Source organism: Thermothelomyces heterothallicus (genome assembly GCF_042370625.1).
Source record: "Thermothelomyces heterothallicus CBS 202.75 unplaced genomic scaffold P884_scaffold_1, whole genome shotgun sequence".
In the NCBI taxonomy this organism is placed as follows: domain Eukaryota; kingdom Fungi; phylum Ascomycota; class Sordariomycetes; order Sordariales; family Chaetomiaceae; genus Thermothelomyces; species Thermothelomyces heterothallicus.
The window spans coordinates 22,793-36,490 of NW_027192562.1; the positions used below are offsets into that span (position 1 = coordinate 22,793).

Sequence of the window (13,698 nt, forward strand, 5' to 3'; positions counted from 1 at the left end):
TAGATTCTTTAGATTCTTCTCGTTCGCTAAGAGAGGGAGAGACTGTATTTTTACAGCCCTATTACTTGCTAGTGCCGGTTTTTTTCGGTCCTTGCTTGCTTTACTACTTCTTTCTCTTTATATATAAACCGGTTTATATAAGCTCTTCCTCTATTATACGCTTTTACGGGGTTTTTTACGGAGTCTCCTACTCTAGATTAACCTATTAGTATTTTTTTAACTATACCTATAAGTTAACTTACTTTTATCGCCCTAGTAAAAGGTATAGTGCTTGGTTTCGGAGTTATAGTAGTAGCTAGGATAGGTACCTATACTAGTATTATTATTTGATATAATATACTCTAAAAATAGGCCTATACCCTTACTATAATAGGTATAAGGGGATTTTATAGGCTTACCTATAATATATATAAGTAGCGCTTCAAGGTTAATAGGGCGCTTAGTATTAATTTCACGGTTACCTCCTTTACTATTATTATAGACTAAGACATAGTAAATGATCTATTATAGTTATTAGTTAGGCTCTATAGGGCCATAAGTTTATAACTTATAGATAGGGTAAGTATATTCTTAATATACTTAGTCTTTCTAATTATATTATTATATAAGGCTACTACTTTATCTTTTCTAATGACCTATACCATTTTACCTTATATATCTATAAGAAGCCTATCAATTGTTATAGCTTTAGTAGTAGGCTTCTAGCTATTGTTATTATTATTATTATTATTATTACTATAGCTATTACTACTAGGGCTACAGGGAGGGTAGGGGGTATAGGGGCTACTTGGCCGGGCCAGGTCCTATTCGATCGAGTCGAACAGCTCTTCGGAATCAGAGAGCGCGGGCGGTATAGCTATACCATACAAAACTGTATTAAAAAGACTACAAAAAAATTACCACAGCTATAGAATACTTATAGTAACGTGGCTAGCGATTTTTTTCTATTGTATAGGCTCAAATGCGCGCGCGTAAGCGATTTGTGGTGGTTGTGGTGGTTAGAATTGATTGATCGATCGATCGATTGATTGGGTTGGTTGGTTGGTTGGTTGTGTGGAAATGGAAAAGTGGGCTGGCTGTAGTGTGGGGAAAAATATGCAGGGCCAGAGGGTAGAGGCCGCGAAGCGGCCTGCGCGAATCCCTCGTACTAGTTCGGCAGAAGAGTAGTCAAGGCACCAGGCTTATAACTGCCGAACGTAGTTACGAGCTCGAATAAGCGTATAGGAGGTGCTAAGAGTAGTGGTAAGGAAGGAACAGAAAAAGTGCCTTATTAAACTATCTATAAAGGAGAGAAAGAGCGATATAAATAGACAAAGGAAAGATGATCTGTGCGTCTATGAGGCTGCAAAGTGGCTTGTAGCGCTTGTGGCTAGTATCCCAGAAGCTCTGTCGCTTCTGACATTTAATAGTCCCTGCCGTGATGATGCCGGAAACTAAAGCCCCTTTCTGCTTCTGCAAACCCGAGTCAGAGCGACAACGACAGTCCCCCGCCGAGGCGGTCGTCGTCGGCTTCCCAGGGAGAGACCCTCCGAACCCAGTACCCGGTCTCGGGCGCGGCCTCGCCACCATGGGCGCCGGGAGCGACCGTCACTGGCCGCCAGAACTGCACCCACGCGCTGCTGCTGCTGCCCCCCTCCTTCGACTCTTGGACCCTGTCTGCGGCGGCCCGGTCGGCTCCCATGACGCGGTTGAAGGCGTCGTGCGCCAGCGCGAGGACGCACTCGGCCAGCGCCGGGCCGCCAACGTGGTTATTATTATTATTATTATTATGATTATGATGATGATGGCGATGATTATATCCGCGCACGACGGCGTCCATGGTCTCGAGCATGCACTGGCGGACCTGGGCCGGGTCGAGGGTTTCGCGCTCGCCCTGGCGCCAGCGGACGCGGCCGCGGCGGAGGGAGCCGTGCAGGGCGACGGTGAGGGCGCGGAGGCGCGGGAAGGCGCGCGGCAGGCGGGCGAGCATGGCGTGGTAGGCGTCGAGCCCCGGGCGGCGGAGGCCGAGGTGCTCGTCGGCGTAGTCCCAGGCGGCCTCCTCGGCGACGCGCACCACGAGCGACCGCACCGACGCCGCCCGCTCCCGCGGCAGCAGCGCCTCCGTGTGCAGCAGCAGCGCCCCGGACCCCACGTGCATCACGTTCTCCCCGTACACCAGCCCCACGCACTCGCGGTACGTCAGCCGGCACGCCAGCAGCAGCCCCATTACCTCACGCCCGACTCGGCACTCGCTGTCGTCCTCGTTGTCCTCCTGCTCTTCCTCCTCTTCCTCCTCTTCCTCCTCCTCCTCCTTGTCTCCCTCACCCTCGTCCTGCTCCTCCCCTTCCCGCTTCTGGTGCTTCTGGTGCTGCTCGTGCTGCGGGGAGCGGGGGGAGCGGGTGGAGCGGTAGAGGTGGCAGGCCGTCGGGAGCCCGCCGCCCCAGGTGCAGCGGTCGGCGAGGGGGTGGGCGGCCGGGTGGCGGTGGCAGGTGGAGGCGTGCCAGCGCCAGCGGCGGCCGTGGGGCGACAGCGAGGCGCCGCGAATGGAGTGGGGCGTGGTCGTATCGGCCGCCGTGTACCGCATGTCCAGGTGGATCTCGCGGCCGGTGAGGAGGAGACGGTAGATCTGCAGGCGGATCTCGGGCGGCAGGCGGAAGAAGTAGCAAGGGGGGTGCTGTTGCTGCTGCTGCTGCTGCTGCTGCTGTGGGTCCGCCGGGACGGGCGTGATCGGGCGGCGCGGGGTCGGCAGTCGTGGAAGGGTGTCGAGCGCGTGGCGGCGAACAGCAGCAGCCGGGGATTCTCCTTCTGCATCTTCGTGTTCCCGGTGCTCGGCTTCGCTCCGCCATCGACGGCTGCCGGGGAATTTCCCGGTCAGCACTTTACGGAGGAAGCCCATGCCAGCTACTCCAGATCGAGTATCCGAGATTAATTAATCAGAGGCTGTGGTTACCCTAGGTATGTTTTGTTCTTCAAGATAGGTTCGGCAAGTTAAAGTGGAATGGGATGAAAAGTACGTAAGGTTTAACATTAAGGGTCAGGCGGTTACCACGTGTGATGTATTGTATGTACATACGTGTGCCTTAACGTGAAATCATAATTTAATGCGGCCAATGAATGAACGGCTGCAGGGAATCTTTAGCTTACAGTAATGCGGCTTCGCTTGGCTTTTCCGTATCTGCATACCAAACTGCAATGCGCTGACTGTGTGTGAAGTTAGGTAATATGTCAAGGTAACTTCCGAATTACATGCATTAATTACACCTTTGCGGCTGAGCAGAGCAGCGTAGAGCAAACATCTCACCCAAACCAACTCAACGTTTGATTCGCCCTAAGGTCTACATTTTTTTTTTTTTACCTTAATTAAATATCTATTCCCCACTCTACAATAAGGTATTTATTGCTGATTCTTGCAACGTCCATGGCTTCTTAAATCAGCGCAACTCCCACAGCCGCAAGAAGTAGCAAACCCATGAGATGCTCAGCCTGCGATCTCGACCCCGTGTGACCCATAGCGGATGATGGGGTTGTCGTGGCCGTGGCCGATCCAGACGTTGTTGCCACGGTGGTCCCGCTAGCAGAAGTCACAGACGCTTCGGTCGCCGTTGTCGAGCCCTCGGTACCACTCGGCGTCGTCTCCGTCGTCGTTGTTGTTGATGCCGTGGTCGTCTCCGATGTCTCCGATTTTGGCCGCGTGATAGCCGTGCCCGAGCTCGAGGGTGTTGCTGACGCGGATTCCTGATCCTCGGAAATGTTCAGGACATACGTCCCGTTACCGCCCTCTCCCGAGGCAAAGGCTCCGTTGGAAGAAAAGGCGTCGTAGCTCGCCCAGCTCGTCTTCCCGTCGGTCTTGAGCGCCGCGCAGGCCTCGAAGTAGGCATTGCTCGCGCAGATGCTCTCGCCGTCGCTGGTGATGCCCCCGCCCACCTCGGTGCACGAGACGAACAGCTGGGTGATGGTGCGCGAGAGGTTGTCGAAGAAGTCCTGGCTATCGTACGACCCGGGCGACAGGCACGCCCGGCAGCCGTCCATCCACCCATACCACCCGTCCGGGTTCGGGATGCAGACGCACTCCCGGACGCCACTGTTGACGCCCTTGAGCTTCTGGCATCGGAGCATCGTCTGGTAGATGAGCCCGCACCCGCACTCGTCCAGCTTGTTGGGGCCGTCGGGCGCCGACTTGTACGACGACCAGCCGTTGGGCTCGGGCGACGCCATCGACGGCGCCACCAGGGCCGCGAAGCCCACGAGGTAAACTGAAGGGCGCATTTTCTCGGTCACTTTGTATTTCTGGATATGCCTTTTGTCGCCGATAGCAATCACGCGCTGGTGATGAAGGATGAAGGGCTGTCTTGGGAGAGAAAAGGGAGCCCAACGGCTTAAGAGCAACCAATTTCGGTCGACAGGGGTAATTCGTGTTTTTCTCCTGAAAGCTCTCAAAGGAACTTTTTGTCTCCACGACGCGACTCGCGGGTGTAATTTGCACAAGGTCCTTGCATGTTTTAGCCCGGCGCTAAGAACACTGCAATGAAAGGGTTAAAGTTCAACCGCGGCTCTGTCAACGCAACATCAATGCAACAACAGCCAGTATCCCAGACAACCTGTCCATGGCCGCCAATTCCTGCAATGGTTGATGCGGCAGCATCGTACAGCTTTCTTCACACAAAGAACCTAATTAGTAAATTCAATTGAATGCCTTCGGAATTTTATGCTCACGGCACTAAATATACCCGCATGAAAACCTCGGAGTCAAGCAGCCGCGTGAATCAGAGAAAACTGCGCCGAACTATGGATTTCCGTTAATTCCTGTGCGGTTTCATACAAGACAACCCGGTTCTAGATTAGGCAACCAACAATGGAACACCTGTTTGGCCCTTGTTTCTTCCACCTACTGGCCATCTACAACGGTACCTCCTCCCCTATCATACTCGCCTTCTCCCGTAGCCGATGCATAAGCAAACTGACCAGAACCAGGATAACCCATGCACCTCATTACTTCTTATTCCTGTGCTTCTCCTCAACCCACTGCTCATAATTCACATAATCCCGGTTCACCTTGCCCTCCCGATGTGTTCCCAGCAACCGCGGCTCGTACTTGTCCGCCTCAGCCGCAACCATGTAGTCGCGTCCGGCCTCCCAGACATACCAGGAGCCCGCCAGCACGCCGCCTAGGGCCAGGGTGGAGATCCTAAGTGACACGTCAGTCTGGATCAGCAGGCTGGGTGCTGCAAGAAGATAACAAGAGAGAAGACAACAATAAAGAAGAAGGAAAAGGAATAAGAGAACCATATAGGAGGAGTGGTGCGCGGGACGCGAGGCTAACTCACGTGCTGGGGCTCCAGGTCGAGGGAAGCCAGGAGGAGCGCTGGGAACTGGGGGCCCCTCCCTTCATCGCCGTCAGGTATATGGGCCGCCTCGGATTGCTTTTTCCTGTCACAAAGGTCACCGGCCGGCTGGTGACGATTGCGGTGCCGGAAGCGCAAGCCTGGGGACAACGATTAGAATGCGGAAGGAGGGCGCGCCGACCGGGCGGGAGCCGCGATGTTCGTAGCATCGTAGTCGTGGTCGTGACCATGCTCGTAAGTTTGGATAGCACTCTGGTAAAGAATGCATCAGCGATTGAGCGTGCGACGGGAACTTGGGCGTCTAAATATGTCAAACCAGTTGGGTGTTTTGGAAGGTTTCCGACATGCCTGGGGGCGGTTGACATCACCTCTTGGGGGCATGACGCAGAGCTCAGGTCATCATCCGGCCCGAACCCCCGCCTTCGAAGAATGGTAACCGAGTAATACGGATTACTTGTCATTATCAATGGCGTTGGGAAACACTTCAAATGATGGTCACCCGAGGGGAAACTCTCGAGGTGACTGCCTCTAATTATCGCTCGTGTCTGCTTCAGTGGTACACCTCCCAAACTTCTAGATCGCCGGAACCTGGGATCCCCTTCATTCTGTCCTAAGTAACAGCATGCTACCTCAACGCCACCCGTCTCCTCTTCGTCCGGCAGATGACAGACCGCAGCAGCGCCAAACAGGGGAACATTGCTCCAACGTCCTTGCCTAACCTGACAATCATGGCGGCGTCGTAGGAGCACCACGAGGAGCTGCCGAGGTGGTTGAATGTCGGCGTCGAGACATCCCCGTGGGGGCTGTGCATCTTCGGGTTTTCTCGAGTGCCGGCCAGGATCTTGAGGTCCTCCCGATCAGTCTGGAGGCTATGAATCGTGCTGGATAACCACGGCGTCAGCATTCCCATCTCGCTGCGGTCAAGACAAGGCCAGATAGGAAGAAAGACGCAGAAGACGTACGAAGCGTAGCTAGTGGCAAGCCGGTGCTGAACATGACGGTTGGGTACGGCAGGCCCAGCCAGTGTCGGTTGTACCGTTTGAGATTGTTCACCAGTTCGCCTACATACGCATTACCCCTACTCGCCATGATGAAGTCCATGGAGAAGCCGGTCGGGTAGGCGGCCCGGGCGACGAACTCGAAGCGGCGGAGGGGACCCAAGCCGCGCTTGCCCTCGAGATCCATGTCGAGAATGACGCCTGAAAGAAGGACGAATAATTAGAGATCCATCGGTCAGCGACGTGGATTTCTGCCATTGCACGGCCGGGAAGTGCCAGAAATGACTCGCCACCATAGTGATACAGCACCACGTACCGCAGCGCATCAATCTTCTGGATCGGATACCGGTACGACTTCCACATGCCGTAAAGCTTTGGCTGCACTGCTTAAGCTCCGGTGCGACCAAAGTGCCCGCATTGGATAACCGGACTGGTGCAATTGCCGCGCCCATTCCTTCGGCGCCGGTTAGATTCCCGTTTCAGGTCAGGTTTAATTAAGGGTTGTCGCCCGACATTCTCTCAGTTCTCAATTCCGAAATTTCTCAACATCCTCGTGGAATTGCAGCCTCCCAGAGCAAGCATGCTCGACAGCAAAGTGGAAAGCCATCATCATGGCAGGATGGGTTGGCCCGCGCTACAACCGTTGAGAGCACCATCCCGCCGGCGGGTGTCGCTGCAACGCATGTCGCTGGGCGTTGTGAGTTCATATTCCTCTTGACTTTTAATTACCCGATTCCTACCGGAGAAGTCTATAATAGGTGATGGGATATAATTATACGACTGACGCGCCGACAGCTGGTCCTTCAGAATTCGCTGCTAGTGCTGGTCATACACCAATCTCGAAACACGCCTGCTAGAGCACAACCGAGATACCTGGCATCGACGGCGGTACTAGTCATTGAAGTCGTCAAACTGCTAGCCAGTTTGGCGCTTGCCGCCCGCGACACATATAGCTCGCGCCCAGGCGGTTCGGTTTCCGAGGTCGTCGGTGCCCTGCATCATAGCATCTTCGCACCGGACTGCTAGGCGCTTGTTATTCCGGCCGTTCTCTACGGCCTCCAAAACTCGCTCGCCTACGAAGCCGTTAGTGCTGACTTCGTATATTAATAGGCGACGGTAGGTACGGCAACCGTGCTCCTGGCAACGTTTCTGTTCAAACACGGGCCGGCGTCGCGGGCGATGCTACTCCCAGTCAGTCAGGAGAGAGACATCGCAAGGAAGAACATCGAACTCTGTGGCTTAGCTTATTCTCATACCAAGTAAATGAATGACAGTTGTATAGAAATGAATCCGACATTACCGACGTTGCCTTGCCCTAGAACCACATACAACTCCCCTTCACTTTCTCTTCCCTGGCGCACCCCCCCCCCCAAAACTCCCCAGCTCCGAGACAACATGTCCGACTCAAACCTCCGAGCTTAATTGGCGCTTGGATTGGCGCGACTGCCAGGCAGGGAGGCTGAGACCTGCAGCGTTGTAGCCATGGACACGACCCGACACTCGGCCTTTTCCGTTTTTGTCAGGTTATTATTTATGTCCTCCATTCTCCGATCTCACGTCGACAAACTCCGAATCCGATCGAACTTCTGGCCAGCGCAACAATCCGCCGAAGATCGCAAACCATCCCCAAAAAAAAAAAAAAAAAAAAAAAAAAAAAAAAAAAAGAGGGAGGGGGGGTCCATTCCATCTATTTGGCCTCCCATCGCATGTTCCTTCCTCCGCCGCTCCTGCGGGTGAAAAAGGAAAAAGGAAAAAAAAAACAGCCTCGCTCCACGGTTCCTAACCTTTGTAGCACCCAGCACTTGCAAGCTCGGTGCCAATGCTTGGCTGCCCGACCAAGGCCACAATCCATCCGCAGTGCCCAACCACCATACGATTTAGTTAGAGTTCTTCCCGTCGAAAATCCGAGTTGACCGGTGGTCCGACAGCAAGAAGGAAAGGTCAGAAAAAAAGAACCAGGGAACGAGAAGAAGAATAAGAAAATAAGGGGGCAAGCGCCCGGAACGACGGAAAGAGACGAATCAGAACAAAACAATGCATGCCAAAACGAAGCCCTCGATTGTCTTCCTCCACGGCTCCGGCACCAACCCGGACATCTTCCGCATGCAGACCCGCAAGCTCGCCGCCCTCCTGCAGCACCACTTCACCCTTCACTACCTGGCCGCGCCCCTGCCACGCGGGCCCGGGCCGGGCGTGCTGCCCTTCTTCGAGGGCTGCGGACCCTACCTGACCTGGATGGACGACTCGTCCGCCGAGGCGGAGAAGGAGTACTGGGACGGCAGCCCGCTCTTCGAGCGGCTTCTGGAGCAGATCAAGCGGCTGTCCGGGCCGGACGGCGCCGGCGCCGGTGCCGGACCCGTCGTCGGGCTGGTGGGGTTCTCCATGGGCGGCAAGGTGGCGATGGAGCTGACGCGCCGGCTGGAGGGCGAGGGGGACCACAGGATCAAGATGGTGATTCCCGTCTGCGGGACGGTGCCGCTGCAGGGCGGGGTCGATGAGGGCGGCGCCCGGAACGAGACCAAGGAGAAGGGGTACCGAGAGATCCTGGGCCGGGGCCCGGTCAAGGCCAAGAGCATACACCTCATCGGCGAGGACGACCCGTGGCGACCGGAGAGCGAGGTCTTGGTGCACTTCTTTGACGAGACGGGGAGGAGCGTGATCCGGTTCAAGGGGGACCACCACATGCCGCTGGATGACGCCCTAAACAGACAGGTCGCTAGGATGATCTTGGCGGCGTGCAAGGATGGATGAGGGCTGTGAGCGGCAGGAAATCCCATACCATGGACAAATGGCAATGCAAGGGGGGGATAGAACTAGGCGGTAGTGCTTCGACAGGCGCAGAAATGTCTATCCAGTTGGGTTTAATTTTCGTCACTGCCAACTTAAACCCAACAAGACGCGTAGAGGAAAGGTAATGAAACAGGCAAGTAATATAGCAATAATTACCTTTGCCTTTCGAGTCTTCATTATCAAGCGTGTTTCTCACGGTGGGTGACTTGTGAAGAACGCATCGTTGATGTCCCTGGATGCTTTTCCACGAAACCCCCCTAATTACCACTCCATCAGATGGGTGGTACAGCATCGCGGTCTATTATTTGTTTGGTTAGGGTTGATCGCTTCATACGATGCCACGCTATATCTGTAACACACCTCCCTTATATACCTATATGGCCGGCCTCTCTTCCTTTCACATGACATATTCTTTAAGCTATTAAGTTATAAACGACAACTTCTAAGGTATAAATGACAATAATGCCTAATTATAAGTATTTACAAGATATCTAGTGGTAATTAGATTGTACTTATTATATTATAAAGAGGATATAATAAAGAGATAAATTATTTATAAACCTTAAGTCTTTAGCTAAGCTATAACTAAGTTTAATATTAATAATAATAATAGCTACCTCTTATAAAGCTATATCTTTCCCTATAATTATACTATTATAAATACTATAATACTCCCTAACCTTTCTCGATACCAAATAATATATATCTACTACCTTAGATAAGAGGCCTTATTATTATTATTACCTAGGCTAAGTCAGCCTATATACCTTATTTTCGAAAAGAGACTTATAATACCCCTCTGCTTAAACCGGTCTCTCTAGTTTCAGAGCTAGTTACCTTGCCGCTAGATTAGGCCTCTTAGCCCTCTTAATTCCCCTATCCTCCCTACCTTCCCCTTCCACATCCTTAATCCCGTCCTCGCCCCCACCCTTATCCTCACCCTCCTAGTCTCCGAGTTCCTCACGTCGCTGCCGTTCGGCCGCCTTGCGCTTCTGGCGCCATTGGGCCGTCAGCCCCGCCCTTCGCGGCAGGCAGGTCGGGCAGCCCTTCTTTCGGCGGTCCGGGTTCGGCTGCCGGCACCAGATGCACAGGCCGCGCGCGACGAGGGCGGCGTTGCGCCGGCCGCGGGTGCCGAGGGGCCTAGGGGCCGGCTCGGCGTCGTTGTCGTTGTTGCCATTGTCGCTCCGGCCCTGGTTGTCTGCTCGCTCCTGGTATAGGTTCAGGCTTTGCTGGCCCTGGTTTTGGATATCGTGGCGGTCATGGGCGCCCGCGTAGGTTCTATAGCCGAGATGATAGCGTTGGGCGAGCAGTGTCTGGTAGGGGCTATAGGGCCCGAAGGGATCTGCTGCGGCGCCGAACTGCAGGGGCAGAAGCTGGTAGTTGAGGAACGGCGGGTTGTTGGGAGCGGCGAGGGCGGCGGCGGCGGCAAGCGGGGCGTAGGGCAAGCCTTGGGTTGGGACCCAGAGGCCTTGGCTCGGGGCCGGTAGTTGGAACCCTAGCTGAGGAGTCCCGAGAAAGCCCTGTACGGGCTGCTGGGGCGCGAATTGCTGGTTGGGGTTGGGCGCCGAGGGGGTGTACGGCGGCGGCGCGGGCCAGCTTTCGCTTGGAGTGAGCTGGGGATCGTTGTCGCCATGATTCTGTAGGTAGAGGCGGAGCCTGTAGGCATATGGATTGGCCGGAATATTGCTTGGATATCCTCTAGGCTGAGCGAGATACCCTAACGCTATGGAGGCGGCACTATAGTTATCGGCTTGGCCGACGCCCGCGACCATATCGGACCGCTGACACTCGACGCATAAGAGAAGGTCGCCGGTATTGTTGCCGCAGCGGGCACAATGATTGCTCTGGACCGACATCTCTTTGATAGTTTAGTCTTATCTGCGTGAGGATGGAAGAAAAGAGCGTGAAGCTATATGAAAGCTTGAGAAGTGTGAAGAATTGATCAGATAGGTGTTATCTGTACGAAGATGGAAGAGAAGAGTAAAAAGGTATGTAATTAGAGGTTGTAAGAAGTTATAAGGTTAATTCTTTCGAGAGCCTTAGCAACGTAGATTTGAAGGTATTAGAACATAATAAGTAGGGAGATAGGAGTTATACGATCAGTCTATTCTATAAACAGTCTGCTTGTAACTGAATTAATGCGGTTATACGCGTATAGTTTCATCTGATCAAGGCATTGTATAGAGTGAGAAGGTTCTAGGTACAGATGAAAGCTCTATACAGCTCCGGTTTTGACTGAACAGTTTCCAATTGGAGCAGCTAGTGAACACTACTCGATGACAGGAAGGAACTAGGGGTGACGGAAATCAATTACCTATTCCCCTTGCTTATGTGGTTTAGATATAGAGGGGAACGGGTCACGTCGCGATGCTATAATTATTCTGTTTACTCTTTGCTCTCTATGGCATGCGATGGAACAAAGCCAGCTCTGCGAGATAGCTAGAACATGAGCTTAATAATTCCTCTTACCATTGGCTCCAAGAGGGCTAAAAAGGGCATCACACTCTAGCTTATTCCAAGGAAACCCGGAAAGCATACTTCGGTCGTCGCTATAGCTAATTACCTGTCTCGAGAATATCTTTAACAAGAGCAGCTAGTTAAGCAAAGATCCTACTACTTCGACATCCATCCGGTGGTATCTTACGAAGAGCACGGTACGCAACACATCGCCTTTCTAAGCATGTCAAGAACAAAGAAAGTCACGAGGGATATGCTCTGACGTGAAGTCGAGTGGGTCATGCCCATGATGAGACGGCCTTCTTCGGTTCTCCCCCTAAGCAGTTCTATTGGGACACTTTTCGGACTCCACATGGACCAGGTTACGACAGGGAGCAAAAAATACACATCTTTTATATATAAAGAAACCAACATATTATAAGCGAAGTATCCCATTTTATATCCAGTCACCAGCCTGGCCTTACGGCGTCTTCTAATGCCGCGGACCTGCAGCTGGCTTCTGAACCTTTGAGCATCTCCTCCCCTGAACCGCCCTCGGTCCGGGGATCTGGGACGGGAACGGCGTGCTGCCACTGCCCCATCCGGCGCGAGACGTGGGAGCCGTTCGGTAGGCGGTCGAGGAAGCTCTGCAAGGACATGTCGCTGTTGGAGCGGGAGCGCAGCAGGCCCCAGGACCGCAGGATCCGGTATGTAGGGGCCTTGAGGGACGGGATGGAGGCCGCCAGCACGCCGATGGTCAGCTCCAGGCCCCAGAGGATGTCCTGCTCCACGTTGATCACGGGGCTGCCCGGGCCCAGGTAGCCCACGACGAGCAGCAGGCGCGCAACCGCCACGCCAGTAGCGGCCGTGCCGGCGGCCATGAGGCAGCCGATGAGCATCTTTTCGTGCAAGGGCCGGCTGAGAGTGCGGATGAACGTGATGGGTAGGAGCGAGAGGATGAGGTCGGAGGCTATGGTGAAGCCTTGATTTTCTCAGTCGTTTCGCTCGAGAGTGGCCAAAATTGGGGGGGTCAGGACTACTGAAGCTGAGGAGTAGGGGCTTGCATGCTTACCGCTGTAAAGGTAACCGTACGTCATAAAATGTGTCGGCTTGATACAGTTGGCGGAAGGGGACGGCGCCCACCTGGCCGAGATGGGCCTGCATATGACGAGGTGCATGATGGTTCCAACGGCAAGCATACAAGTCTGGACGCCAATGACGGCCCATACGGTCATGGTCCACGGCAGCGACCGGCTGTCCCTGAACCGGAGCAGCATCAGAGCCACCGAGATGCGGACGACGTTGATTCCCCAGACCCAGAGCACGCCGCCTGCTACGATCAGCGGCCCCATGATCCAAGGATCGGGGCGGAAGCCTTCGAGACCCCGGCCGTGATGGTACATGGCCGCGTCGATACCGTACCAAGCAATGGTCACGAACTACGGCCGTGCCGGACCCACGTCAGCGGTCTGAACTGTAGCTAAACAAACAACCAACAAGCCACGGGCGAGGCACATCCACAGGGGGCTGCGGAGGTCTCGCCAACAAATTGTGATTCATGGCGGTGGAATGACCAAGTAATTAGAGAGACCTTACCAAAGCGAAGAGGAGCGTGTAATCGTCGGCGCCAATGCGCTGGGACGGCTGCAATCTCCAGTATATGCGGAGGCCCGTCGTGATGCACGCAAGGCCCAGGAGCGTCCCCACGGGAGCCAGGGCGTGCACGCCCAGCCGGTCGCCGGCGTGGTAGCCCTCGTCTACCATAGGTGGCGGCGGCGATGACAGCGGCGGAGGGGCCATGGCTGGCGACCTCAGCAGACCGACCAGCTTATCCCCTCCTCCTAGGTCTAGGTGCGTGGTAGCAGGGCAAGATTGATGCGACGGCGATGAGACGATAGCAGAGCAGGTCTGAGGAGGCTCATCCAAGCGTTCGTTACAGCGGTGGGGAGCAGGCCGGAAGAGGCTGGAGCTATGTAGGTACGTATGTACCTGAGGTAGGGACGGAAGACGGGCCCGAGAGGTGGCTCCCGGGGGAAGAGGGGGGGGGGAACGAGCGACCGAAGATCTCGATCTCCTTCGGGAAGCCAAACCACGGCCCGAGACTGGGTTAGACGGGCTGGCAATCAGGGCCAGGTGCGTTTGGATCGGTCTAA

At 54.4% G+C, this 13,698-nt stretch overlaps 7 protein-coding genes across 7 annotated transcripts; 1 reads left to right on the plus strand and 6 right to left on the minus strand.

Annotated features, from left to right (window-relative positions):
* Positions 1-1,367: 1,367 nt before the first annotated feature.
* Positions 1,368-2,899, minus strand: P884DRAFT_281438 (uncharacterized protein). Its single transcript, XM_069443550.1, has one exon. It carries the CDS (start codon positions 2,873-2,875, stop codon positions 1,466-1,468), a length of 1,410 nt encoding a protein of 469 aa, XP_069301314.1. The 5' UTR covers positions 2,876-2,899; the 3' UTR covers positions 1,368-1,465.
* Positions 2,900-3,405: 506 nt separating this feature from the next.
* Positions 3,406-4,194, minus strand: P884DRAFT_273687 (uncharacterized protein; the record flags this gene model as incomplete). The annotated part of the gene is made up of 1 exon (XM_069442613.1): positions 3,406-4,194. The coding sequence occupies one exon, from the start codon at positions 4,192-4,194 to the stop codon at positions 3,406-3,408; it is 789 nt and encodes a 262-aa protein (XP_069301315.1).
* Positions 4,195-4,883: 689 nt separating this feature from the next.
* Positions 4,884-5,265, minus strand: P884DRAFT_303977 (uncharacterized protein; the record flags this gene model as incomplete). The annotated part of the gene is made up of 1 exon (XM_069445067.1): positions 4,884-5,265. The coding sequence occupies one exon, from the start codon at positions 5,263-5,265 to the stop codon at positions 4,969-4,971; it is 297 nt and encodes a 98-aa protein (XP_069301316.1). The 3' UTR covers positions 4,884-4,968.
* A 582-nt stretch (positions 5,266-5,847) lies between these two features.
* Positions 5,848-6,697, minus strand: P884DRAFT_213794 (uncharacterized protein). Its single transcript, XM_069439214.1, has 3 exons — positions 6,613-6,697; positions 6,280-6,520; positions 5,848-6,202 (listed from the first exon to the last, which is right to left on the minus strand). The coding sequence occupies exons 1-3, from the start codon at positions 6,680-6,682 to the stop codon at positions 5,947-5,949; spliced, it is 567 nt and encodes a 188-aa protein (XP_069301317.1). The 5' UTR covers positions 6,683-6,697; the 3' UTR covers positions 5,848-5,946.
* A 1,246-nt stretch (positions 6,698-7,943) lies between these two features.
* P884DRAFT_252895 (serine hydrolase FSH) lies at positions 7,944-9,293 on the plus strand. Its single transcript, XM_069440751.1, has 2 exons — positions 7,944-7,977; positions 8,063-9,293. The coding sequence occupies exon 2, from the start codon at positions 8,354-8,356 to the stop codon at positions 9,068-9,070; it is 717 nt and encodes a 238-aa protein (XP_069301318.1). The 5' UTR covers positions 7,944-7,977; positions 8,063-8,353; the 3' UTR covers positions 9,071-9,293.
* Positions 9,294-10,053: 760 nt separating this feature from the next.
* On the minus strand, positions 10,054-10,965 carry P884DRAFT_188958 (uncharacterized protein; the record flags this gene model as incomplete). Its single annotated transcript, XM_069437403.1, has 1 exon — positions 10,054-10,965. One exon carries the CDS (start codon positions 10,963-10,965, stop codon positions 10,054-10,056), a length of 912 nt encoding a protein of 303 aa, XP_069301319.1.
* A 927-nt stretch (positions 10,966-11,892) lies between these two features.
* Positions 11,893-13,345, minus strand: P884DRAFT_273691 (uncharacterized protein; the record flags this gene model as incomplete). Its single annotated transcript, XM_069442614.1, has 4 exons — positions 11,893-11,912; positions 12,072-12,527; positions 12,618-12,984; positions 13,142-13,345. The coding sequence occupies 4 exons, from the start codon at positions 13,343-13,345 to the stop codon at positions 11,893-11,895; spliced, it is 1,047 nt and encodes a 348-aa protein (XP_069301320.1).
* Between the last annotated feature and the right edge of the window lie 353 nt (positions 13,346-13,698).